This window comes from Lithobates pipiens, unplaced genomic scaffold, assembly GCF_037356315.1.
Source record: "Lithobates pipiens isolate NorthernLeopardFrog02 unplaced genomic scaffold, aLitPip1_a1.2 Scaffold_8, whole genome shotgun sequence".
In the NCBI taxonomy this organism is placed as follows: domain Eukaryota; kingdom Metazoa; phylum Chordata; class Amphibia; order Anura; family Ranidae; genus Lithobates; species Lithobates pipiens.
Window position 1 is genome coordinate 95589223 of NW_027507903.1, and position 26617 is coordinate 95615839.

General features: G+C 43.3%; 1 protein-coding gene across 1 annotated transcript in view; it reads right to left on the bottom strand.

Moving 5' to 3' along the window:
* The window catches only part of MTMR10 (myotubularin related protein 10), a 157739-nt gene that overhangs the window by 25159 nt on the left and 105963 nt on the right, over positions 1-26617 (bottom strand). The window contains exons 11-12 of the mRNA XM_077470368.1: positions 16913-16982; positions 12359-12429 (exon numbers count right to left, since the gene is read on the bottom strand). Of these exons, the coding sequence (XP_077326494.1) occupies positions 12359-12429; positions 16913-16982 (141 nt within the window). The remainder of the gene's footprint in view (positions 1-12358; positions 12430-16912; positions 16983-26617) is intronic.

Consider the following 26617-nt stretch of genomic DNA (forward strand, 5'->3'; position numbering starts at 1 on the left):
AACCAGAGTGCCCTTCAAAAAGGGAAATATACACATCTTGTCTTTACAGGGTATTTAGAATGGGGGTGGTTTAGGTATAGTTAGTATCTGATTAACATAATAAATCAATGAAAAGATCATTTTTAAATAACTGCAGGTACTCACTTAAAAACCTAACTCTTAAAGCAGAGGTCCACCCTAAAGTGGACCTTCCGCTCATCGGAACCCTCCCCCCCTCCGGCGCCACAATTGGCACCTTTCAGGGGGGAGGGGGGTACAGATACCTGTACAGTACAGGTATCTGCACCCACTTCCGGGATAGCTCTCTGCGGAAAGGGGCGTATATTACGCCCCTTTCCGCAAGTGCCCGCCCCTTTCCGCAAGTGCCCCGCTGCCTGCTGGGAAAACACACAGATCCCAGAGGCAGCGGGGACCGTCCTTATTGCGCAGCGCGGCTCGCGCATGCGCAGTAGGGAACCGGGAAATGAAGCCGAAAGGCTCCATTTCCTGATTCCCATACCCAAGATGGCGGCGGCAGCACCCGAGAAACGATCTACAGATCGGCTTCGGGTGCCGACATCGCGGGCGCGCTGGACAGGTAAGTGTCACTATTTTAAAAGTCAGCAGCTGCAGTATTTGTAGCTGCTGGCTTTAAAAAAAAAAAAAAAAAAAAAAAAAAAAAAAAAACGCGGAGTCCCAGCAGACTCCCGCTTTAAGAGAATGCAAACATGAAATAAAGGGTACAAGTGTTTAGAGACGATTTTTACCTATAGAGCTTTGCATTTACTTCCCTATCACAAGGTAGATAACAAAGAAATCTGACCCTAAAAAGGAACACACAGAAGAAAGGGTAAAGGTGCTTACAGCTGTCCTTTACCTTTGGATTGACAGAAAATAAATGCCAAGTTGTATTGATAGACAATAAGGAAACATAAATGTCTAAAAATAAAGCATTGAAATGTAACACGGAGGCTGTGTGTATGATCTTTTACACAGGAAGATCTAGTCATATTCAGGGGATAGGGCAGATCTACAGTAAGAAGCGTGGAAAGGACCTGGTATGCAACAATTTGGCTGGGAATGCAAAACTATTTCTCCAAAATAGTAATTTTCTGACTCAACAGCTGTGTGAGTCTTGCCGATCAGTTGACTTGGCAAGAAGTGGAATGAGTCATACATTGTATATCGCTGTGCTGGAGAGGGAAACCCCTGTGTATCCTACATACAAAGCTGCATTCCACCCAACACTAGCCACTGTTTCCCTGGGACAAACCTCAGACGTGGAACTTCATTCTATCATCTTCAGTTTACAGGATATCTTTTTAAAAGGCCTTACAGTGCCTTGAAAAAGTATTCATCCCCTTGAAATTTTCCACATTTTGTCATGTTACAACCAAAAATGGGACTTTATGTGATAGACCAACACAAAGTGACACACAATTGTGAAGTGGAAGGAAAATGATAAATGGTTTTCCAAATAAATATTTGAAAAAAGTGTGGCGTGCACTTGTATTCAGCCCCCTTTACTCTGATACCCCCAACTAAAATCTAGTGGAACCAAATGCCTTCAGAAGTCACCTAATTAGTAAAGTCCACCTGTGTGTAATTTAATCTCAATATAAATACAGCTGTTCTGTGAAGCCCTCAGAGATTTGTTAGAGATCCTTAGCAAACAGCATCATGAAGGCCATGGAACAAACCAGACAGGTCAGGGATAAAGTTGTCGAGAAGTTTAAAGCAAGGATAGGTTATAAAAAAAAAATATCCCAAGCTTTGAATATCTCACAGAGCACTGTTCAATTCATCCTCCAAAAATGGAGAGTATGACAACTGCAAACCTATGGCCGTCCACCTAAACTGACAGGCAAGGAGACCATTAAATCAGAGAAGCAGCCAAGAGGCCCATGTAACTCTTGAGGAGCTGCAGAGATCCACAGCTCAGGTGGGAGAATCTGTCCACAGGACAACTATTACTCCACAAATCCGGCCTTTATGGAAAAGTGGCAAGAAAAATTTCAAGTTAGACTTACCGGTAACTTGTTTTCCAATAGACTTTCAGGACAGCCACCCAAGAGATCATGGCTCTACCTCCCAAAAGGAAACACCTCCTCCATAAGAGCTTTTAGGCTGGGTTCACACCACAGCGATGCGGGAACGCCGCAAATCCGTGGCGTTTTCCCGCATCGCATGACTCCCGCCGGCAGTTCACACTGCCCTATGCGAACGGCTGGGAGTGTCAATGAAATATTAATGACACCCCCAGATCCGTCTGCATATCGCAGTGCGATCTGCAGACTCGCACAGGAATCGGATCGCATGGTGTGAACACCCATGCGATCCGATTCTGTTGCAGACCAAAAAAAAGGTCCCGTGCGAGTTTGCTGCGGGAGCGATGCGAATTCAGCCATACCATCTTTATGGCTGAACTCGCATCGCTACGGAGATCGGATGTGATTTGCACTGCAGTGCGGTGCGAATCACATCCGGATCTTCCCCCGCAGCAGTGTGAACCTGGCCTTAAAAGGAAAGCCTCCACGCAGTCTCCTCAGTTGTTTGTAGAGACTCTCCGACCCCGGCTGCAACACATAAGTGACAGTTAAATCATAGAATTACAGCCATAACATAAAACAGGGCGGGTTACTGCTGTCCTGAAAGTCTATTGGAAAACAAGTTACCGGTAAGTCTAACTTGAAATTTTCCAAAATGACTTTCCAGGACAGCCACCGAGAGGATTACCGAGACTTAATCCATTCAGGGCTGGACAACAGCCTGTAAGACTTTCCTTCCAAAAGCCTGATCTCCCCAGCCGTCAAGAGATCTAATCTATAATGGCGGGCAAATGTCGTCAGACTTGACCAGGTAGCTACCTTACATATCGGTTCGGGGGTGGCACCAGCTTTCTCTGACCAACTCACTGCTGTAACCCTTGTGGAATGAGCCCGGGCACTCATTGGACTCCTCTGGCCAGTACAGGAATAGACTTCAGCAATAGCCATCCTTAACCATCGTGCTATGGTTCCTATGGAAGCCTTCTTTCCCTCTTTATTGCCTGAAAATAAAATAAATAGTGCATCCGCACATCTAAAGTCCTTAGTGGCTTCCAAATAACTTAGGACTGCTCTCTTAACATCCAAGGTATGGAATTCTTCTTCCTTCTTACCCAACGGATTAAAGCAGAATGTAGGCAGAATTAACTCCTGAGATCGGTTCTGAACGGACGCCACTTTTTTAGGACTATCCTATCTGGAAAAACAGAAAAAAACGGCTCCCTGATTGACAAGGCCTGCAACTCACTGACTCTGTGAGCTAACGTAATGGCCACTAAAAAAACAGTTTTCAACTTAATCAATTTTAGGGAGGCCAAATTAATAGGTTCAAAGGGATCCCTGGTCAGGGCCTGTAGAACAGTAGTCAAGTCCCATACTGGACAATTCTTAGTCCCGACCGGTCTAGACCTAGAGAGCGCTTTGAAGAACCTGGTCACTAAAAGGGTCTGAAGCAATAGGTTTCTCCAAGAAAACCCCCAGCGCGACCACTTGAACCTTAAGGGTGCCGATTGCTAGGTTATTGTCCGTCCCTAATTACAGAAACTCCAATACTGAAGCAATTTGTCTTGCCGATCTTGCAGAAGTTTTGCACCCGGAATTGAACACTTTCCAATATTTGAAGTATATTGCCCTTGTGACCTTCTTCCTATTGGACATCAGAGTAGCCACCAATATGTCTGAGAACCCCTTTCTCTTCAAGAGCTGCTCCTCAGAAACCAAGCCGTGAGTCTTAGCTTTGCTAGAGTTTGATGGACCAGAGGGCCCTGCAGGAGGAGATCCTGTCTTAGAGGAAGATGCCAGTATGGTTTTAGCTGCATCTGTAGTAGGGCCGAGAACCACAGTCTTTTGGGCCAAAATGGAATGATCAGAATTATCTTTGCCTCTTCTCTCCTGATCTTATTTATATAAACAAAGTAAATGCAGCACACAAAGCAAAAAAATTATATATAAACACATTTAAAGTAACACATTCATGTGTAAAAGTCCAAAACAGGTACTGAAAGTTCAGTGAATCCACAACAGATCTCACTCCACCTCATTCAGCAGAGATAAGGATAGTAGGGGTCCCATCACCGTCACCCAACACGACAGATCCTTACCATCAGTGCAACAATAATGCACAAATAGAAAAACCACTCTGCTCCACTACTCCTCACAAGCAGTACGCTGGAACCAGAAATCTCTCCAATCATGAACAGATATTTAGATTCCCATGCAGTTCAGCAGTCATGTGGATAGAGAAAAACAACAACGCTCATTGCGCAAATATCTTAAGAAACGGTGCCCAATTTATTAAGGAAAAACAATTTCACTCACATTTAAGTTGATTAAAACAGGCAAACAACTGAAGCATCCAGCGCTTCAGTGATAGTCGCTGTAGTGCAGTCTGTCCAAGTTACAGGTTAAGCCAGGCTTTGCCCAACGTTTTGTCACTCCAAGTGCATCATCAGGGGCATGATCTTATTTATAACCCGCGGTATCAACTGAAACGGTGGAAAGGCGTAACATAGGTGAAAATTCCATCTGAGTGCCAAGGCATCCACTCCCAGCGACTGCTCGTGCCTGTTCAAGGAGAAGAAGAGAGGGACCTGGGCATTTCCCTGAGTGGCAAAGAGATCTACATTTGGCTGTCCCCATCTTTCTATGATCAACCTGAAGACCTCTGGATTCAACTGCCATTCTGCCTCTAAGACCTGGTTCCTGCTGAGGAAATCTGCTATTTCGTTTAGAGATCCCTTTAGGTGGATCGCTGACAAGGATAGAGTATGCTGCTCTGCCCAAGCCAGAATACCCTTTGCCAGATCTTGTAGCGCCCCGCTTCTGGTTCCCCCTTGCCTATGTATGCCACAGCCGTGGCGTTGTCCGACAGGACCTGGACATGCTGCCCCTGGACAACAACTGAAAAAGCCAACATGGCTCTTTCCACTGTCTTCAGCTCCCTCCAGTTTGAGTATCTCCCTGCCTCCTCTGTGGACCATGAGCCCTGAACCCACTGACTGTCCATGTGAGCCCCCAACCCCAGGAGCTGGCGTCGGTCGTCAACCGAACCTGGACTGGGAATGACCACAACAGCCCCTCTGAAAGAACCTCCAGGTTCCTCCACCACCATAGAATTCTCTTTACTGTGGAGGGGATACTTACCAGAGAATCCAACGAACTCTGTTGGTGGTCCCAAACTTTCAACAAAAAGGTTTGCAGAGGTCTGAAATGGTGCTTTGCCCATTGGACCGCCGGAATGGAAGAAGTCAAGGTTCCCAGCACCGACAATCTTCCTGATGGACAGGGACTGGTTGGACTGTAGTTGAGCTATGAATTGCATCAACCTCTCCAGTTTCTCCTCCGGCAGAAAGATCTTTTGATCCAGAGAGCTGATATGAAACCCCAGGAAGATCACTTCCTGAGCAGGGACCAAATTTGATTTCTGTAGATTTATAATCCAACCTAACTCTTTTAGGTGGGTGCAGGCTTTGTCCAGGTCTTTTTGTAGGCCCTCCTTGGTCTGGGCAGAAAAAAAAAACAAGTCGTCCAAGTACGGGATCACAGAGATTCCCTCTAGATGTAGGGGCGCTAATGCTTCGACCATAATCTTGGTGAACACCCTCAGGGACGAGGACAGGCCGAACAGGAGGGCTCTGAACTGGAGGTGAACTACCTTGCTCCCTTCCCTTAGTGCAAATCTCATATCTCTGTGACCTGACGGAAATCGGGACATGGAGATATGCATCCTGCAAATCTATGGATGCCATATAGCATCCCTGATGTAGGAGGTTCCTCATGGAGAAGATGAAATCCATCCGAAACCTCTTGTACTGCACCGATTTGTTCAGCACTTTGAGGTTTAAAATGAGACAGAACTTTCCTGAAGGCTTCAAGACCAGGAAGACATGTAAATACAGCCCCTGATCCAGTTCCTGTCGGGACCGGCACAATGACCTTCTGATACATCAGATCCTGAATGAGGGACTTCATGGCGAAAGCCTTGACCGGAATCCCTTGGGATGTTTGTGAACAAGAGCCTTTGTGGAGGGGCCTCCGTGAATTCTATCACGTAACCCTGAGAAATCATTCTCAAAAGTAATGGCCACCCACTGAGGGAGGAACTCTTGAACCCTGAGTTTCCATCTCTAACTCAGCAGGCGCATGGTATCAGTCACCACCGCTCCGGGATTCAAAATCGCCACTGCGCCGACCCAGAAATGGAAATAAGGCACCAGTTGGCCCTCCTCTCCCCCTGCGTTCCAGCGACCGGAAATGACGCTGCGCAGCGTCTGGAAGTCCTGCCCCTTTCCCGGAGGATGTGGCCGAAGGCTCTCCTGGCCACCAGAAAGATGGCGGCTGCACGGGGGAAAACACAAACCCTGTGTCCATCAGCTCTTCAACAAAAATAGGGGAAAGGACAACCGACGTACTGGTTCTACGAGCACTGAAGGGGGAGAGAGAGCCCATGGCACCGTCCCCACTGGGAGGCAGATGGGAGGACCAGCGCCAAAGGAAAAAATAAGGTGAAAACCTACCCACTCAGGACCGGCCTAAGATCATGGCTCCCACCAGAGGTGTTCCTCCCACTTGGAGGAAACACAAAAAAAACTGAGGAGGCTGCGTGGAGGCTTTCCTTTTAAAAGCTCTGATGGAGGAGGTGTTTCCTTTTGGGAGGTGGAGCCATGATCTCTCCGGTGACTGTCCTGAAAGTCGTTTTGGAAAAAGCCATTGTTGAAAGAGACAAAAATCGTCCCATTTTTAGTTTGCGAGAAGCCACATGGGGGACACTGCAAATGTGAATGAATGTGCTCTGGTCAGATGAGACCAAAATTGAACTTTCTGGCCTAAGGGCAAAACGCTGTGTGTTTTGCAGAAAACTGCACATCACCCTGAAAGCACCATTCGGTGAAACATGGTGGCGGCAGCAGCATCGTGTTGCGGGGATGCTTTTCTTCAGCGGGGACAGGAAAGCTGGTCAGAGTTGATGGGAAGATGGATGGAGCCAAATACAGGGCAATCTTAGAAGAAGACCTGTTTGTCCTGCTGGAAGGTGAACCTCCACCCCATTCTCAAGTCTTTTGCAGACTACCACCTTAAACATACAGCCAGCGCTACAATGGAATGGTGCAGATCAAAAGCATATTCATGTGTTATAAAGGTCCAGACCTAAATTCAATCTGTGGCAAGACTTACAAATTGCTATTCACAGATGCTCTCTATCCAATCTGACAGAGCTTGAGCTAATTTTGTAAAAAATGGGTAAAATATTCACTCTAGATGTGCAAAGCTGGTAGAGACATCTCCAAAAAGACTTGCAGCTGTAATTGCAGCGAAAGGTGGTTCTACAGAGTACTGACTCAGGGGGGGCTGAATACAAAATGCACGCCACACTTTTCACATATTTATTTGTAAAAACATATGGAAAACCATTTATATTTTTCCGTCCACTTCACAATTATGTGCTACTTTGTGTTGGCCGATCACATAAAATGCATTTACATTTTTGGTTGCAACATGACAAAATGTACAAGGTTTCAAGGGGTAGGAATACTTTTTAAAGGCACTGTAGATGAGCAAAATAGAAGCAAACCTTGCTCACTTCCCTTTTCTAAATTTATCTGAAACAGTTGCTTTTCCTTATTCTATTAAATAGGGTTAACCCTAAGTGATGACATTCACTGGTAAAGCAATTTTTCAAAAGAACCTTATTTGTTTTATCTGTAGCGTTCCCAAGGTAACATTTATGGGCATATTCAATAAGGCAGAGGATAATGGGCAAAGTGCAATGCCCTTTAAAAAAAACGTGTTAGCATACTTGATTTGTGCAGTATATTAAGAAGGTCTTCTAGATCGGTTATCCAGGCCTTTAAGGTGCCAATAGACCCAGTCCTATGAATCATTTATGCTTGTGAATATACAGTTTTGTATGTATATATTCTACTTTTTAGTAATAAAACTGTTTGAAGCAATGCACTAGGCTAAAACCCCCTTCTTGCGGTTTTGTTTGTTTTTTGTCCAGAATCCAAGATTTCCCCTATAGGAAGAGGGCTGCAAAGCTGTGAGTGGATCATTGGCACCATATAGGATTGGCCAACCAATAATCTTCCTAGTACACAAGCCTCTCTGCTTCCAGTCAAGTTCCTACACTACAGCCTTTTAACAACTGTTATTTTGTAAACTCTATTTGTCATCTACAGATGGATTACTTCATTTTGCCCATTATTCAACCAGTGTAAAATGTGCATTACCGTATATACTCGAGTATAAGCCGAGATTTTCAGCCTCTTTTTTGAGGCTGAAAGTGCCCCCCTCGGCTTATACTCGAGTCATCGCTGTCTGCCTGCTCGATCAGCGTGTCGAGCAGACAGACAGCGGCCATTCTATTCTAATTCAAAAGCCGCGCCTCCGGCTCCGCCTTCGCCTGTGATAGGCGGAACACTGAATTTCCCAGCAGCCTGTGTTCCGCCTATCACGGACATCCGCTCATCCTCGTACTACGGACGAGGATGAAAGGATGGCCGTGATAGGCGGAACACAGACTGCTGGGAAATTGTGTTCCGCCTATCACAGACAGGGAGGCGCGGCATTTGAACAGGAAAATGGGCGCCGACGAAGAGCGGTGATCCTGGGACGGGACCGGACGGAGGCTCGGCTCGGCTCGGGACGGGACGGGACCGGACGGAGTCTCGGGACGGGACGGAGGCTGGGGACACAGGTAGGCTGGACACACAAGGCCTCACACACACACACACACACACACACACACACACACACACACATGGATGGACACACACACAGGGATGGACACACACACAGGGATGGATGGATGGACGGACACACACACAGGGATGGATGGATGGATGGATGGATGGACGGACACACACACAGGGATGGATGGATGGATGGATGGATGGACGGACACACACACAGGGATGGATGGATGGATGGACACACACACACACACAGGGATGGATGGATGGATGGACACACACACACACAGGGATGGATGGATGGATGGACACACACACAGGGATGGACAGGCATATCTCACCCTCGGCTTATACACGAGTCAATAGGTTTCCCAGTTTTTTGGGGGTAAATTGGGGGCCTCGGCTTATACTCGGGTCGGCCTATACTCGAGTATATACGGTATTTACATTTTAATATAATCCTTTGGGGCTACTGTTCCCGTAGTCAACACAATGCCACAGTTTATATTGATAAGTTTAAAACATCTGAGAAGTATTGCAAGTCTTGCTAGTAAAAAAATAATAAAAAAAAATAAATAAAAATTGTATAGACTTCTCAAACCCCCACCAAACGTATTCACGAATTGATCTCTTTTTACTGCCACAACAGATACTCCTGTTGGTACAGGACATACTAAAAGGAAATATAACATGGTCTGCGCCAGTCATAATTAGGATTTCCCTGAAGGGTACAACCCAAAAGATTGAAGGCAAGAAAAAAAAAAAAAAAAAAACACACAACAGTCACAGTCATATATACCACACATCAAAACAAAGGGAGGTCAAGGACTTTCAATTTCAAAAGATATTGTAAGGGAATTTAGAGAGTATTATAACTCACTATATAATCTCTCGGTGCCTCCCCGATCTCTCTCATCACTGGAAGAATATTTATTATCCTCACACTTAGCGAGATTGCCATCCCCAGCTCAAAGAAAATTGGAGTCCCCAATTACACTAGAGGAAGTGTCTATAGCAATGAAGACGATGAAGCATGGGAAGGCACCTGGCCCAGATGGGTTTCCTCTACAATACTTTAAAAGCTTTTTCCCCACTAATAGGCCCATACATGGTTAAAACATTTAATGCATTAGGACAACAATCGGCCCCTCTATCAGAAGCATTAAGAGCACATATTGTGTTAATCCCAAAAGAAGGGAAGGATCAGTCAGTGTGTAGCAGTTATCGTCCGATATCGTTACTGAATGTGGACTTGAAAATATTCTCAAAGATACCCGCATCTCATTTACAACCCTTTTTGACGCAGCTGGTACATTTGGATCAAGTGGGGCTTATCCCCACAAGGGAAGCTAGAGATAGTACTATTAAAGTTTTGAATCTAATTCAATATGCAATTCAAAGGAAGTTGTTGAGTATCTTTGTGAATATTATCTCCCACATTATAAGATATATGCTCTGTTGACAACACCTTCGGAGGACTTCAGTTTGATAAGCCTGGGTAATTGGGAGAGAGACTTGTTTGTTTTGTTGCCTGTTCTGGAGGCCCTTTTGTGGGGTTTTGGGCTTTAAAGCAGGTAGATGCAAAGGGGAATTGATATTGTCATGCATGTATAAAAATAACAGGATTACGGTCCAAGACTTAAAGATTATGATTTGATTTTAAAGTAGCATTATGCAAGCATAATTGATTTATTTTTGTAATCCTGCAAAGAAATAAAGAATAAAAAAAAAAAAAAAAAGAAAAAAAAAAGAAAAGCTAAAGCAAAGGGAAAGGTGATTTGGGACATAGTCTAATGGGTGTTTTCACATGCTCCAAGTGCTTTCGCAAAGTTCAGCTGCTACCTTGCATCAGCTCTGTATTAGGTTTAAATATCACCCTGTCCTTGTCTATTTTAGAGAATGGCACCTGCAATGTTTACACAAGTGACGCACTGTCTAGCATGCATGTTCCATTACACAAAGGTGATCCTAGCATAGGAAAAATGCCTGATCTTCCAACCTGCACTCCTAAAATTACAAACATACACGAAGCATCATATATCCATTCCACGAGTAGATTCTAAGGTGACATTTTGTTAATGTGCAAGAATTGTGCTGACATAGCCTACTCTTACTGCTGCTATGCTCAGCTTGTGCAAATACTGGAGGGAAGGGGGATGGACATGTGATTGTCACTCCTATCCAAGTAAAGTGGTTTCGAGAACCCAAAGCTGAAACTATTATGTAATCACAAAGTGATTTAGTCAATCAATATAGTTTATTTACACATTTTAAATGAGATTTCTTCAAAATACCACCAGTTAGAATTAAATTCTGTCAGCTTACTGAATATTTCCACATTTTTCCATTTTAATTTTCCTGATGCATCTGTGTGGGTTAAGCCAGCCATGGAGATACACACCATATAGATGTGTTTGGTGTGTATGAAAACAAACCATTTCTGTGTACTTGGCAGAATGAAATGGATTTTCTATTTCACTGAGCAAGCAAGAAAGCCCTCTTGCAACAACAGGTACTTGTGGGCAATGGGGATCCCTGGTGTCCTAACTCAACTGTATGGGCCACTCAGTGTCCACTACATGGTATGGAGAAATCTTTATTTAAAGGTGTAATGAAAAAGGGTCTCTTCTGGTCGTGAAATTGGAAGAATAGTTTTAATCATTTCAGTTCTCACATCTGTACACCACCTATGAACCAATGACTCAATGGAAAAGCAATAGCCATGGGGAGAGAGGCAAGGTGGTGTTGATTAGGGTAAACGAAGTAGTTAAATAGGATGAACCTGACATCATATGCAGATAGAAGTTCACCCTTTTGATCTGCAGATGAAACGGAGAGTTGCAAAGTAACATTGTTAAGGCCCGTACACACGGTCGGACTTTTTGACAACATGCAAATTAGCTGTTTTGGAGCAACATCAGACTGTGTGTACGCTCCATCGGACAAACTTTTTCTGTTTTCATCGGACTTTTGTTGGCTGTGCGAACGGACAAACTTTCTGGCAACAAAAGTCCGATGGAGCAAAGTCCGACCGTGTGTACGCAAAAGCATCGGACTTTTGTACAAGGTACAAACACGCATGCTCAGAACCAATGCAAAAGATCAGACTACAATACAGAAGTTGACCAAAGGTGGCGCTGGAGTCATTGAACGTCCTCTTTTGAAGTGGCGTCAGTACGTTGTGACGTCATTACGTTCGTGTTTGTTGTCAAAAAGTCCGACCGTGTGTATGCAATACAAACTTGTGGACCACGCCCTTTGTACAAAAGTCCACGGAAAAGTTTGTACAAAGTCCGACCGTGTGTATGAGGCTTTACTTTTGTATTTACTCTATGTCTGAATAGTGTTTTTAAACACTGTGCCAGAAGCTCCATTTTGTGACAGCAGTTGCTGGAATAGCTGCTGTATTTACATAGAAACGCCTGGCTATCGTTTTGGCAGCTGGAAATTGCCAAGGCCAGGCCTACTACACACATGCTGTGCACTTGTGCTAGATATGGCCAAAAAAAAACCTTCATCACAACACATGTCCAGAAAAGCAAAAATATTTGTATGTCCTACTGTATGAAGTACAATGACTCTTTTTACGATATAACAATCTTAAGTAAAAGTAAAAAAAGCGTAGTATAAAGTAAAAGTAACCTTGAATGACAACAGAAAGTCTCCTGGAATCCATGACATAGGCCAGCTCCGCTGCCTGCTTCAGAAACACCCTGCAAACATAAACAAATAGTAACTTGGTTGCTTATTTAAAGTACAGCTAAGTAAGCAGATGAAATCTTGAGTCTGTTTCTAGTATCCTAGGGACTTCAAGATCAGACTTTGTCCTGGATTGTACCACAGACAAGAATAGATTTCTAACCTTAGACTGTTCACTGGAGCACTGGTAACTTTCTATGCATCTTTTTGCTTCCTAACCCACCACGTCTATTGCTCCCCCTTAAAGTCACCCATAAGGCATCTGAACCATTGACAGACGGCCACCCATTTCAAATCCGAACCATATTTCTCTGATCAGCTGATTGAATTAAATCTGAAGTTCTAAAAATACTAACGTGTAGAGTTAAAAAAAATAGAATTTTTTTTTCTGAAAACACATACATCAGAATGATACACTAGCAGCCAAAAAAAAAAAGAAATGTATGCCAGACCAAGGTTACCCTTCCCAATTATCGGCGTGCTTCAGTTTTGTAGTGAAGCAGTACTGAGAGACTAATAAAACAGAGGAGTGGGACCTATGTCCTCCATTCAATTTTGTGAGTACAAAAACCCAGTTTTCTATCTAAGCCATTGAGGGACACAGGACAGCTTTCAGACCTCAGAACTCAGGGAGTCCAACTGAATGGCAGATAATACAACAAAGTGCTAACAAACCCAATAAAACAATAGAGAACTAGGTACTGCCTGCAGCAGAGCGGAATGAATGACCTAACACTGGAAGCTGGCATGCGATGAGGAAGAAACTTCCACCTGGAGAAATTTGGGAAACGGAACTTGCAAACTGAAAACCAGGGGGCAGCCTTGCAAATATGGAAAACCGTTGCCCAAAGTAGAAAAGACATAGAACTCACAGATTTAGTAGTGTGTGTGCATTGACAGAAAAGGGTAGAACTCGATTCTTGAGACTACAAGCTGTGCTAAAGGTCTGTCTTAGCCACCTAGGGATGGTGAAATAAGAAACCAGTGCAACCTTCCAGGGTCCATCCAGGATAGCAAAAGGGAAATCTGGCTTCCTGAAAGAAGTGAGACTGAGAGCCCTGAACCGCATCTAAACAATGGAGGTAAATTTCCTTTTGGGGAACTGGAGCCAGACATAGGGACAGTAGAACAATGTCCTGGCTGAGGCGAAGGCAGAAACTATCAATGGGAAGAAGGAAGTCCTAAGCCTCAACAACACCTTGACCCTATGCAGAACCAGAATGGGTTCCTTGCAGAAGAGGACTGCCAGACACTTGTGGGTGGGAGTAGAGATGTATCCAATGGGCTCAAACGTTGTTTGTGAAGCACCGAATTTAGGTCTCATGGAGTCACAGGAAAACAGGTGGAGGGACCTATATAAAGGATATCCTGTAAAAGGGTCTTAAGCAGACATGAGGTGCCAACAGTCTCAAATAATATAAACAAAAAAAACATGAGGACCAGACGCAGGGTAACACCCAACTGTATGAAAGAAATAAAGAATTCAGCCATCATGCAGTCACTGTTGACCCAAGACTAACACCAAGACAAGTATGCCTTCAATATCTGATTACAAACCTTGTGCAAGTAGACGTCACTAGAATTTCAGAGATATCCTGTCCCTCAAAAACTGGGCTTTAACAGCCAAGCTGATAAACAGGATAGCATATCCCACCTTGGGAAAGAAGATCCTGACAATCTGGTAGAACCCATGCAGCATCTGATTCTTAACAGGTCAGCATACCACACCTGCCAGGGCCAGTCTGGCACAATGATGATTACTGAAATGTCCTCCAGCAAAAACCGACAAGGAAAAATTTGCAGAGGAGGAAATTCAAAGATTAGGGTGTAACAGAATAAGATGAGGGCAGAGCCAGTCAGAGAGGGAAAAAAAATCCCTAAAAAAGTCTTCCAGCTGCTCATCAGTTAGGTCATTATGAACAGATGCATTCTCTGCAAGAAAAGTAAAAATTGCCCAGTTAAGATGGGACGCTGCAGGATCCATAGCTAGGATAGAACACTTCTGCACCAAAATCCCCAAATTGATACAAAGCTAATAAACTTTTGAATGAAGCAAACAACTTGTCCAGATGTTACCAACATCCACAAAGAAAGAGTTGGAAAAACTAATGCAACAAGGGATTTTTTTTGACTCTTCAGGCATTTTAAAATTACTCAAGACTGAAAAAGAGAACTGGTAGAAGCACTGCATCAATGCCAAAATGGTCTTCCATTTTTTGGCATTGTTTGGGAGTAAAAAGCATTAGAATATGACTCTGCCATGATAAGCTCGAGGACTGGAAGGACTCCGAACCAAACAGAGCCTCTGCAGCCAATGGCTCTTAAGCTGCTAAGGCCACAAGCAAACCAGATATTGAATCTGCAGGAGGATGTGGACGAGAGCTTGTGTCTTTTATGATCAGAGTTAGTACACAACTAGATAACTTGGGTCATAATATCATGCATGACCATAAAAAGGAACAAGAGTGGAGCCCATCCACACTGAAAAGAGCCAAGGAGGACTCCGAGGACAGAACAGACTCTAAGATCAGAAGATAACATGAATCGGGGCTGCAGGCATTCGGTTAATCAGAAGTGCCTGCAAACAGCCTCAAAATAGTCTGCAGAATGTGAGTTGGAGGGCACTCCGTACAGCATGAAACTGTCCCTGGGAAAGAGCGTGGGGCACTCCATCCAGCGGACATTCGTACTCTCACACTTTTTGTGGCACAACTGGTAAGAACAGAATTATAAGTGCATCCAAAATAATTGAGATAGGACCCTATGCTCAGCCTAACCAGCCAATTAAGTCTTTTGAGTCTTCACAGACAGGACAAGCACTGAGACCATGCCAAAGATTCTGGACCTGGAAAGCGCTGTACATGGAGCCCAGTGCCCAAAAGTCACTTCCAGGCCATCCTTAAATATCCAGTACAGGTGGATCCAAAAGCAGTATTCCAAAAGCCAGGCTGCAGATGACCGCACCAGAAAACTACAAATAGAAGAGATGAAGCTTCAGCAATAATGTAGGGAAGAATCATGATTGAGGGGGAAAAAAAAAAAAAGAAAAAACAAAAGTGCTACAAAAAGAATGTTAGCCTTAACGCAGCATATTTATAGAAAAAAACATCCATCCTCTTTCCGGCAGACCGGAATCCGTCGGACAATTCGATCGTGTGTGGGCTCCAGCAGACTTTTCTTCCCCCCAAAAGTCTGACGGACCTAGAAATAAAACATGTTTCAAATCTATATGATGGACTCAAGTCAGACGGACTAAAAATTGGGAAAACTGTTCATCTGTGTGCTAGTCCGATGGACCAAATACGATGCAAGGGCAGCAATTGGCTACTGGCTATTGAACTTCCTTGTTTAGTCCCGTTTACGTCATCACATTCAAAGCGAACTGACTTAGTCCGGTCGTGTGTGGCCAAGTCCGTTTCGTTCAGAAAGTCCATCGGGAAGACCATCAGACCAAGTCCGTCGAAAAAGTCCGGTCGTGTGTACGCGGCATTAGAACACAAAAAAAAATAAAAAATTAAGGCATGCTGGCTTACAATTCTTTTTGTTTGGCAGTGTTCAATACTCCTGTAGGCAGCAGTATAACCTGAAGGTTATAAAAATCCTGTGTCCCTTAATAAACAAGAAAAAAATTATATTTTGTTTCAGGCTGTGCAATGAACCAGCTCATATGTGTCCTTGCCCGTTTTTATGTGCAACACCATGCATTGCGCCTGGGCACCCATTCATTTGAATGAACATCTCTGAATCGCACCAAAGAAGTGAATGACCATTTTTTTTTAAATCATGCCGCATTAAAAAAGGCATAGTACTAAGTCACCAGGCATGGTGGTATGATGCAATGCACTTGTGATGGCTGCGTATGTTGGGGTGCAATTTACAATGATAGCCCTGCGGTGCACAACACAGTGTAACATGCATGCCCGCATCGCATAGATCTGAACGGAGTTTTATGCATAAGCAGTAACTAATGTTTGATGTGGTTAACTACATAACCACATCAAAGCTATCTTCATGTATTGCAGTAAACAATGTTACCTTAATCCAAGACATTCTCTAAAAATGTCTCTTAAAAAAATAAAATAAAAAAAATTAACACCGTTTCGTTAAAGGAGCAGTTTCATCTTGATCCTTCTTCCTTCTTTAGTTTTCCAGCCACTCCATGATCCTGTCACTGACACATTCAATCCTGCCTTAAGTATTACCCAGCTTGAAAGGTCATTGCCTTCTAAAAGTTCAACAAACTAACTTCCTGGTATAGGTTTTGCTGCTGTACAGAATATTTATTGCTATATCGTGTAAAAGATGAAAAAGGAGGAAAGACAAAAAAAAACATGACTTAATCCTATCTGGATCCCCTAATTTTTTTTTGTATTGAAATATTCATAGGCTGAGAAATTATTATATATTATTCATCGATGATCTAACTTTTCTAAAAAAGAACAAAAAAACCCCCCAAAAAAACCCCAAACAACTAAATTTACATTAAACACTGCATACCTGACATACTCCAGCCATCGTGTGTTTTCTAGGGAAGAATACCACCGCTCCTCTGTTTCTTCATATGGTTCTAAGTGAATAGAAACATTTTATTATTTCAGTAAGCAATGCAAAACACACAGACCCACAGTCCGCCACTCTGTGCACTATGATTAATGACTGGTGTAATAGCCAACAACTTGTAGCGTAGATAAAATCTGTAGGACCACATGAACTCATTAGATAGCAACAAAGCATGAAGGGAATGAAAGCAAGATCTTTAAAAGGCCAATTTAATCTCATCTGTATTTCATCGCATTTACTTACAAAGCGGTTTCTAACAATTGTAGCAGTTATCTGAAATGCTTAAACAAAAGGCGTATTATATTTTAGGCAGCATTTCTATTAAAGTTGTTCATTATTATTTTAAATGCTATACGTTCCTGCTCTGTGCAGTGGTATTGCACATAGCAGTCCCAAACCTCTTCTTCTTGTGTCCCCCACCAGCACTCGTTGCTCCTCCTTCACTGTGCACCACCATGAAAAGCCGCTTCCTATGCTGCCACACCTGCGGGCCCACTCACTAGCCAGGCCGTGTGCATCTATAGACACACACACACACAGCATGGCGCGGCCCCATCCCCCTGCTCCCTAATAGGATTTGATTGACAGCATCAGAAGCCAATGGCCTCCGTTGCTGCCGAGAGAGAGAGAGAGAGAGAGAGAGAGAGAGAGAGAGAGAGAGAGAGAGAGAGAGAGAGAGAGAGAGAGAGAGAGAGAGAGAGAGAGAGAGAGAGAGAGAGAGAGAGAGAGAGAGAGATTTGAGCGCTGCTGCAGACAGGCACAGTGCTGGATCAAAATACAACTGTCTTTACAACCACTTTAAAGCTCAATATTGGGCTGGTACACAAAAAATCTAAGCAGTAGAGGCTCTATTACTTACCCAATTTCCAGCTCCAGCGTGGCACAATTATCCTAGAAACGTTGGCCTGTGGGTGGTCCTTAAACATCATCGTATACAATGCAGGGCTATTAACCACCGCCGTGAGCGGTTTACAGAGGAAACATCCTTGAACATGGAACAAGGCAAGCATTTCTCCTTATTCTGGTACACCTAAGCATAGGGATATATTAACCCTTGCAGTGTGGAGGGGATGGACACTGCAAATGCTATTTTTTATGTTTCAGCCTTTAGTTAAGCCAATAATTTTAAGGCAGTTCTCTAATGCCTTGTACACGCGATCGAACTTTCCGGCAGACTTGGTCCGACAGACCGGAATCCGTCGGACAATTCGATCGTGTGTAGGCTCCAGCAGGCTTTTTTTTCCCCAAAAGTCCAACGGACCTAGAAATAAAACGTTTCAAATCTATCCAACGGACTGAAAATCGGGAAAACCGTTCATCTGTGTGCTAGTCCGACGGACCAAATACGACACAAGGGCAGCTATTGGCTACTGGCTATTGAACTTCCTTGTTTAGTCCCATCTTACCTCAGCACGTTCAAAATGTACAGACTTTCAAATGGACATAGTCCGGTCATGTGTGGCCAAGTCTGTTCGTTCAGAATGTCCGTTGGACCTCTGCCAAAAGTCAGTCGGCAAGACCATCAGACCTAGTCCGACTAAAAGTCTGGTTGTGTGTACACAGCATAACAAATCTTCCCAGACAGACCTAGTTTGGGGGTGTTGTATTTAAACACTAAAAGAAGATCGACATATCTGAATATTTGTGCTGTTGGGTAACATCAGGTGTCCAACCTGAACCCGTCTAGTAAGATGAATTTCACTCTTGTAGAATGAACAAAACAATCTTTGTATGGCCAGCTTTGTAAGTTTTAACCACTGTGAAGGCCTGTTTAACTGTAAGATATCACATTAAGTTGTGATTATATAGAGTAAAACAAGTTCTGCTTTTTACCAAATTTTAGAAACTTGCATATATTTATTTAAAAAAATTGAATGTGTAATATGAACCAATTGCTGGCATACCTGTACCCCAGTCTGGATGAACAAATAGATCTGTGAAGTATAAACCCAGGAACTGACTAACCTCTACAGTACAGTCATCGTCTACATAATTATACTGACATTTACAACATCACTATTATAAGTAATTACCGCAGTAATGTTGTTATAATTCCACCATTAGCTAGCACATGGTCACTAATTAAATTTAAAGATGTACACTTGTCTGCCTTCTAGATATAAATACCTGTTATTACAGATCACAGGCTACAGACTATAATGCAGAGTACTGTATATACAAAAAATAACATACATATAGATATTTGTGCTTTGGGAACAGTTATAAATGCTGCAGTATAGATTTATCATTTACATAATAATATTAAGAGTCAATATAGGTTTACCCTTAAATCTGGCAAGGTTTACTACACCGAGTTTGATCAGAATCATCTTATACAGCCTGACTGTAGCAGGTAAAGATGATATCCCTACTCTTTAAAAATCACACACATCCAACTACTTATTGGCCCTGTAATTTATTTTTATGAAGTGGTTTCTTAATGTGTTTTCCTGCCTCCTTGTAAAATTCTTAGTGAGCTCCAGAACAGGTTAGTGCGGTCATCTGCATGACTATATGGATAATCCCATAGTGCCCAATTTATCCCGGCATCAAGCAATAGTGGGTGGCTACATTCTTACATACAGTGGGACCATAGAGAATGAATGTAGCCACTCTAGTCAGATCACAGCAGTCAAAAATATTTTGCGGTTTTGGAGGAGGCTGAGAACAGTAGAAGATACTTTGAGTTAAGAATACATATTTGAATAGAATTGTTTTTTTTTTTTTTTAAACCAGAGTTTAGTGTCACTAGAAAGGAGAGGAGGTAGGAGCAAAGACAAGCATGGTTTACATGCAAGCAGTGTTCATTATCCTCCACACAAAACAATGATTTGAGTGGAGGTTTTTACTTGAAGTGAACTTTCCTTTTATCATGCATGGCAAAAAAAAGTAATTAAACTCTCCTCCCAAGCAGTATATACTCCCCTTTCCTCCCATGCCGATTCACTCCCCCAGCAAGAGCGAAAGCCCTATGTATGTGCATTCTAGCTAACCTATCTGGTTGTAGCTCTAAAATTGTGTCAATGACCTCTTGTTCTTATCCTGTGCCATAACAGTACTCACAGCTTGTATAACATACTTCTTACCTGCTCTATGATTGGCTGGGATGTTTTTCCTGCAGCCTAGGAATACTTTGATGTGACCCAGCATTGGGAGAAGTGGAGAGGCAGCAGTGAGTTGTCACAGCAAATAGACAGGTAAATGTCCTCTAGAGGGTTTTTTTTAGGGAATCAACCTACCAGGGCCAACATAACAGGAGGGTTCTATTTTTTTTTTTTTATTTGCCACAGGGTATTTTTTGGTCCCTGCTTATGTACTGTCTACATTATGAACTGCAACAAAAGAATGTTAGTAGAGGCTGCATGCTTAGTTTACATCAATGTACTTTTTAACCACTTGCCGACAGTCTCAAGACAATATACGTCAGCAGATTGGCACGGGCAGACTTCCTTCGCCCCCCCGGTGAGCAAGGCGGTTGGCATCATTGCAGGAGTGATCTCTCCTGAGGGGGACACCACTGATTCATGGCCACCCCCTCACGATCGCTCGTGACAAATGGAAAGCTTCCTCTACTTCTGAACAGAGCAGAGGAAATTACATCATTTCTCCTCGTGATGGTCTTTTCGTCCAGAGCTCGAGGAGAGAAGACATCACTGAGTTTGCACCAACAGTACACTAACACTAGTACACATAGGCACACAAATTCTCCCCCCTCCCCGTCACAGTGACACCAATAGCAGTTTTAATTCTTTTTTTTACAGATCACTGCATGGTGTCATTTTGTGACTAAGTGTTAGGGCAATTAGTGGTAGGACCCCTTTAGGTCTAGAATACCCCCTAATAAAGGTTTAACACCTTGATCACCCCCCAGTTAACTTTCACCCCATCGCCAGTGCCACTAATTGATCATTTTTCTGATCGCCGTATTGGGCTCGTGTGTGATACTAGTTAGTCTGTTTTTTAGGTTGACCGTCAGCTTTTTATAGTGTCAAGTACCCCCATATACTACCTAATAAAGGTTTTATCCCCCTGATTGCACCCTAGTTAAGCCTTTCACCAGTGATCACAGCATAAGTGTTACAGGTGATATTGGTTAGTTTTTATACCTGCCATTTATTACCCAATAAAGGTTTAACCCCCTGATCGCCCGGCAGGTGATATCAGTTAGGTTTTAGGGTCGGTTGGGGTCTGTGTCACCCCAGGTAGCGTCATATTAGTGCCAGTACTGCTAACACCCACGCACGCAGCATACACCTCCCTTAGTGGTATAGTGTCTGAATGGATCAATATCTGATCAGATCTATACTAGCTTCCCCAGCAGTTTAGGGTTTCCAATAAAGGGAATTTTAGAGGGATCAGCCCAGATACCTGCTAGCACCTGCATTTTGCCCCTCTGCTCAGCCCAGCCCACCCAAGTGCAGCATTGATCGATCATGGTCACTTACAAAACACTAAACACATAACTGCAGCGTTCGCAGAGTCAGGCCTGATTCCTGCGATTGCTAAAGTTTTTTTGGACCTTTTTTTTTTTTAACCTGCGAGTCCTACCAATGTACCAAAATTTAGAGCCAAAAATGGCAAATCGAAGCTACACTAGTGAAGAGGCCTACAAATTTCTGAACATGACAGATAGTGAAGAGGAAGTCACTCACCTGTCAGACTCAGAATACAATCCTGTAGAGGACAGCGGCTCCATGACAGATAGCTCTGGCAACGGAGTTGTGGTCCCTGCCAAGTTTAGGCGTACCAGACCCCAATTTTCTTCTGCTGTTGTTGAGGTGCAAGAACCGTATGGAGCAGAGAAGTACTAGTGGCGCTCATCCTTCTGGTAAACTGGCAAGCACCAGCAGCCTAGTACACCCTGATCATACATACAGCACTGCAGTATCACGTGGTAATGTGGCAAGTCTCATAAGTGCAGTTCAACCTGGCGAGATGGCAAACACAAGTAGTGTCCCGCTGCCACCAAGACAGGCCCGTCGTGCTCAGTGTCCTTCCTGAAGAATTTGCCAATCCTAATTGGGAGCCCACCACTTCTGCAGCACCCGTACTTCCCCGTTTTATTCACTGTTTTTCACGGAAGATCTCTATAGGGCTATTGTGGACCAAAGTAATTTTTATGCTGGTCAATTCATCGCTGCTAATCCCCAGTCCTTCCTTGTCAGAGATTGGAAACCAATTACAGTTTCTGAATTTAAGACCTTTCTGGGCCTATTCCTCGACATGGGCATAGTTAAAATGAGTACGTTGCGGCCATATTGATCCACTGACCCAATTTACCATAAGCCCCTGTTCTCTGCCTCCATGGCCAGGGCACAATACGAGAAGATCTTGTGGTTCATGCACTTCAACAACAATGAACTCTGTCGTCCTTGTGGAGACCCTGGATATGATCGGCTCTACAAAATTCGCCCCCTCGTAAACCATTTCAACAAACATTTTGCAGCCTTGTTTACTTCCCATCAAGTTGTCTGCATCGATGAGTCCCCGATTACGTTTTCTGCCCGCTTGTCTTTCAAACAGTATCTTCCCAGCAAACGTGCCAGATACGGGGTCAAGGTGTATAAGCTCTGTGACAGGGCCACAGGCTATACATATAGTTTTATGGTTTAGGAGGGAAGAAATAGTCACGTAGAGCTGCCGAACTGCCCAGATTACATAGGGCGCGCTGGCAAGGTTGTGTCTGACTTGGTGTCACCCTTTTTCAGAAAGGGGTACCATTTGCATGTGGACAATTACTACATGAGCGTGCCACTTTTTAGTCATTTGTCTGATCATCAGATTGGCGTATTTGGCACGGTGCGATCTAATCGTCGGGGCTTACCCTAGAGGCTTGTAGGTTCCTGTCTTAGGCTGGGGGAGAGAGCCTGCTTGAAGTGTAATAACTTGCTCGCTGAGAAGTGGAGGGATAATAAGAATGTTTTCGTTCTGTCCTCCCTTCATGCAGACATGACTGTCCAAATTCCTATAGCGACTGGTGTTGTGGAGAAACCCCTCAGTGTCCATGAATTTAACCAAAATATGGGATGGGTGGAGCTCAAGTTGTTGGTGCCATACCTAGTTGCCCGGAAGGACAGACGCTGGTACAAAAAACGTGTCTGTATACTTATTTCAATTGGCTTTGCTGAATGCTCATATGCTATACAGCGCTTCAGGATGGACTGGATCCTTCCTTAGCTACACGAGAGGCATTTTCCGCATGTCCTCCCTAGTACCCCTACCCAACAAGCCCCCCAAAGATGATGTTGTGTCTGTAGCAAGCGCGGATATAGATGTGACACCCGCTATTATTGTCCCCACTGTTCTGACAATCCTGGTCTTTGCATTGGTGAATGTTTTGAACACTACCATACACTAGTAGAGTTTTAGCGTAGGGTACAGCACTGCACAGACAAGGACAAACTTTCACAGGGTCTCCCAAGATGCCATCGCATTTTGAGAGACTCGAACCGGAACCGAAACGAAATGCCCCATACGCACGGTCGGACATTCCGACCACAAAATCCGTCTGATTTTTTCTGATGGATTTTGGCCGAAACTTGTCTTGCATACACACAAACTTGTTGGAAAATCCGATCGTTCGGAAAGAGGTGACGCAAAACACGTACGACGGGTCTTTGTAGAGGCTAATAGCTTTTGTCTCCAAATTTTTTCTGAGCATGCATGGCACTTTGTGCGTCGTCATTCTCTACACACGGTCAATAAAGGTCAGATCGGATTTTGTTGTCTGAAAATTTTAGATCCAGCTCTCAAACTTTTTCCGTCGGAAATGCCAACACAAAAAAGTCCGATAGAGCCCATACACGATCCGATTTTCCGACAACATAATCCGATCAGACTTTTTCCGTCTGAATTTCCGACCGTGTGTATGGAGAATTACAGTTACAAATAAAACTGTTTAAAAAAACAAAAACACAAATATAAAATAAAGAAAACAAAACAAAAATAGTTGACTTTTTTTGTTCTCTCTCTATTCTCCCTTTTACTGTATTCTATTCTGCAATGTTTTACTGTTATGTTTTATCAGGTTTTCTTTTCAGGTATGTCATTTTTTATACTTTACTGTTTACTACTATTTTGGTAAATCTATAATCATCAATACCAATGAGCTCTGCGCTGAACATGAGGTCACTGATGCACAGTCTACTGGGGTATAGTTGAGAGTGCTGGGGCTGCCAGTGGAGCAGAGGATTGGGCAAGTAATCAAAACTGCTCGTAATGGTGCCCCCCTCCCCCAAACCTAAAAGAGGATTTAACCCTTGCAGTGTATAGGGCAGCCCTACTGCAAGGGAGAATGTGTTCTACCCGGAGAAGGGCTTTAAGTTTAATCAGGTTCCAATTAAGTGCAGTTCAAAAATTGTAAAATTAAGGTCCTGGTAACCATATAGTTGTATGTTATATAAAAACGTACACAGCAATAGGAATTTACAAAAGGCATCATTAAATAAAAGCCTCAAAAAGGGCAACTGGCACACAAAAAAAAAAAAAAAAAAAAAAAAAAAAATCGATTGTGGACTAAAGAAAATTTAGGCTGCTTTAACTTTTGTAAAAAAATAAATAAAAAGGAAAGTCCTGTACAAAACCAACAGGAAGTGCAATATCTGGACTGCTATACATAGTATAAATGCCCAGAACTTTGCTTCCCCATTTAGTAAATTCCCTTCCTGCCCACTTTCCCTCTCCTACTTCCCCTTCTGTATTGAAGGTAAGTGCACTTCACTAAAATCACCAACCCGCCATTTAGCCTCACATGTTAAGCTGAATTTTACACACACACACACACACACACACACACACACACACACACACACTTCCAGCTTCTGTAGAATGGCAGCAGCTTAATTATATTGACAATTCTGGTTTGAATACAATAACTCAGTGTGGTATATAATAGGATCAGGTTGCCTTGGGGCCTTGCTAGCTGGTTCCAGCTACTCAGCACATTGCTGTGCAGTCAGACTGGTCATACAAAACAAACCTGGTCATAGTAATACAAAAGACAGGATGAGCCAAGCGACTTGGCCTCCATAGCCTGGGACTTTGAAAATTTTTTCTCTAACAATGCAATATACACCGAGACAAAAGTCTGCTGCAGACTTTGAAGGTCAAGCTCTTCTCTACCTTTAGAAAACATTCTCTGCACTAAATTGCAGTAGCTGATTGGTTGTGGAATTGGTAATTTATTGTGAGTGCAAAAAAAAAAAAAAAATTATATATATTTATATTACACACACACACTTACTAAATGTTTTGACTGAAGGTCTACATTAATAAGGAGCTGCACATTCTCAAATAACAAATAGGATATAAATAAAGGATTGCTAGGGAAAAAAAAGAAATAAGCATTTAAAATCTGCTAGCAGAGAAGATATTAAGTAGAAGGAGGTTTATGCCCCTTTATGTATCTCTCTCTCTCTTGTTTCCAATTAACTGTTTCACCGAATACCAATAGTAAAGCTACAGTATGGCTCTCCTACACAGCAACCACGCTGTCCGCCCCTCCTCTTCACAGAAAGCTTTGGAATAGGTTCACAGAGGGGAAGGTTTACTAAAACTGATGCACACAAAATTTTTATTGGAGCTGTGCATACTAAAGGGGGGAATAGCAAAGAAAAAAAATATAGCATACACAATTGCGACAAGTCATATTGTAATTGAAAAGGAAAGGTCATTTTTAACAAGATTTAATCTGCAGCCACTCTAATTTTTGAACAATGCAATGGGATATGGCTATCTGGAGTTGTTCTGTACACAGAACGTGTACTGATCACCCACAGAAACATAAAATTTCCTGCTTGTGCGATTGGCTCAACAATTTTCCCAGAAGTCTACACCAAGATACAAGTCAGATTTCAGGCATCCCCTGACAAAAAAAAAAAATGTATTTTTGACTTACCATAAAATTTTTCTGAGTTTGACAGACAAAGCGCTCCTTTATTCAGAACCATAGGGTTATATCTCCACCTACAGGAGTAGGACACTAGCCATAAAAATAAAATAAAAAAAAGACTTGGCTACGTCAAGGTGCTACATCAACACAAAAACAAACTAGAGCACAACCTGAACAATACCCCTTCAAGAGTGAATAGACCCTCTAAAAAGCAGCCTGCAGCACCCTGCAGCCAAAAAAAGCATACCCAGATGCCAGCACAGCCACGTTGAAGAATTTTGTGAAAGTGTACACCGGCGACCAAGTGGCCACCTTGCAAACCAGCGCAGCTGATGCCTGGTGATGGAAGGCATAGACTAGTGTAGTCTGATGACGGAAGGCTCAAGAAGCAATAAGCAGCCAAGTAGAATGCGCCGTAACAGGGAAAGGAGGAACCCAACCCCTGATAGAACAGACCAGAGTCATCATCTGTCTGCACCATCTAGAAAGGTCACAGAAGAAGCAGACAGACACTTTTTTGGCCCGTCTGTGATCAAACAGTGAGTCTGATCTCCGAAAAGGCCCAGTGTGACTGCCGAAAAACACCCAAATTGCCCGAACACATCCAGGGCATTAAGGTAAATCCCTTAGGACATTTTGACCTGGGACCCAGGGAAGGCAGTACAACATTCTTAATCAAAAAGAATCAGAGGAGGGAACCACGGACAAGGGTGCAGAACCACTTCATCTTTGTGGATCACCAGGTAAGTAGT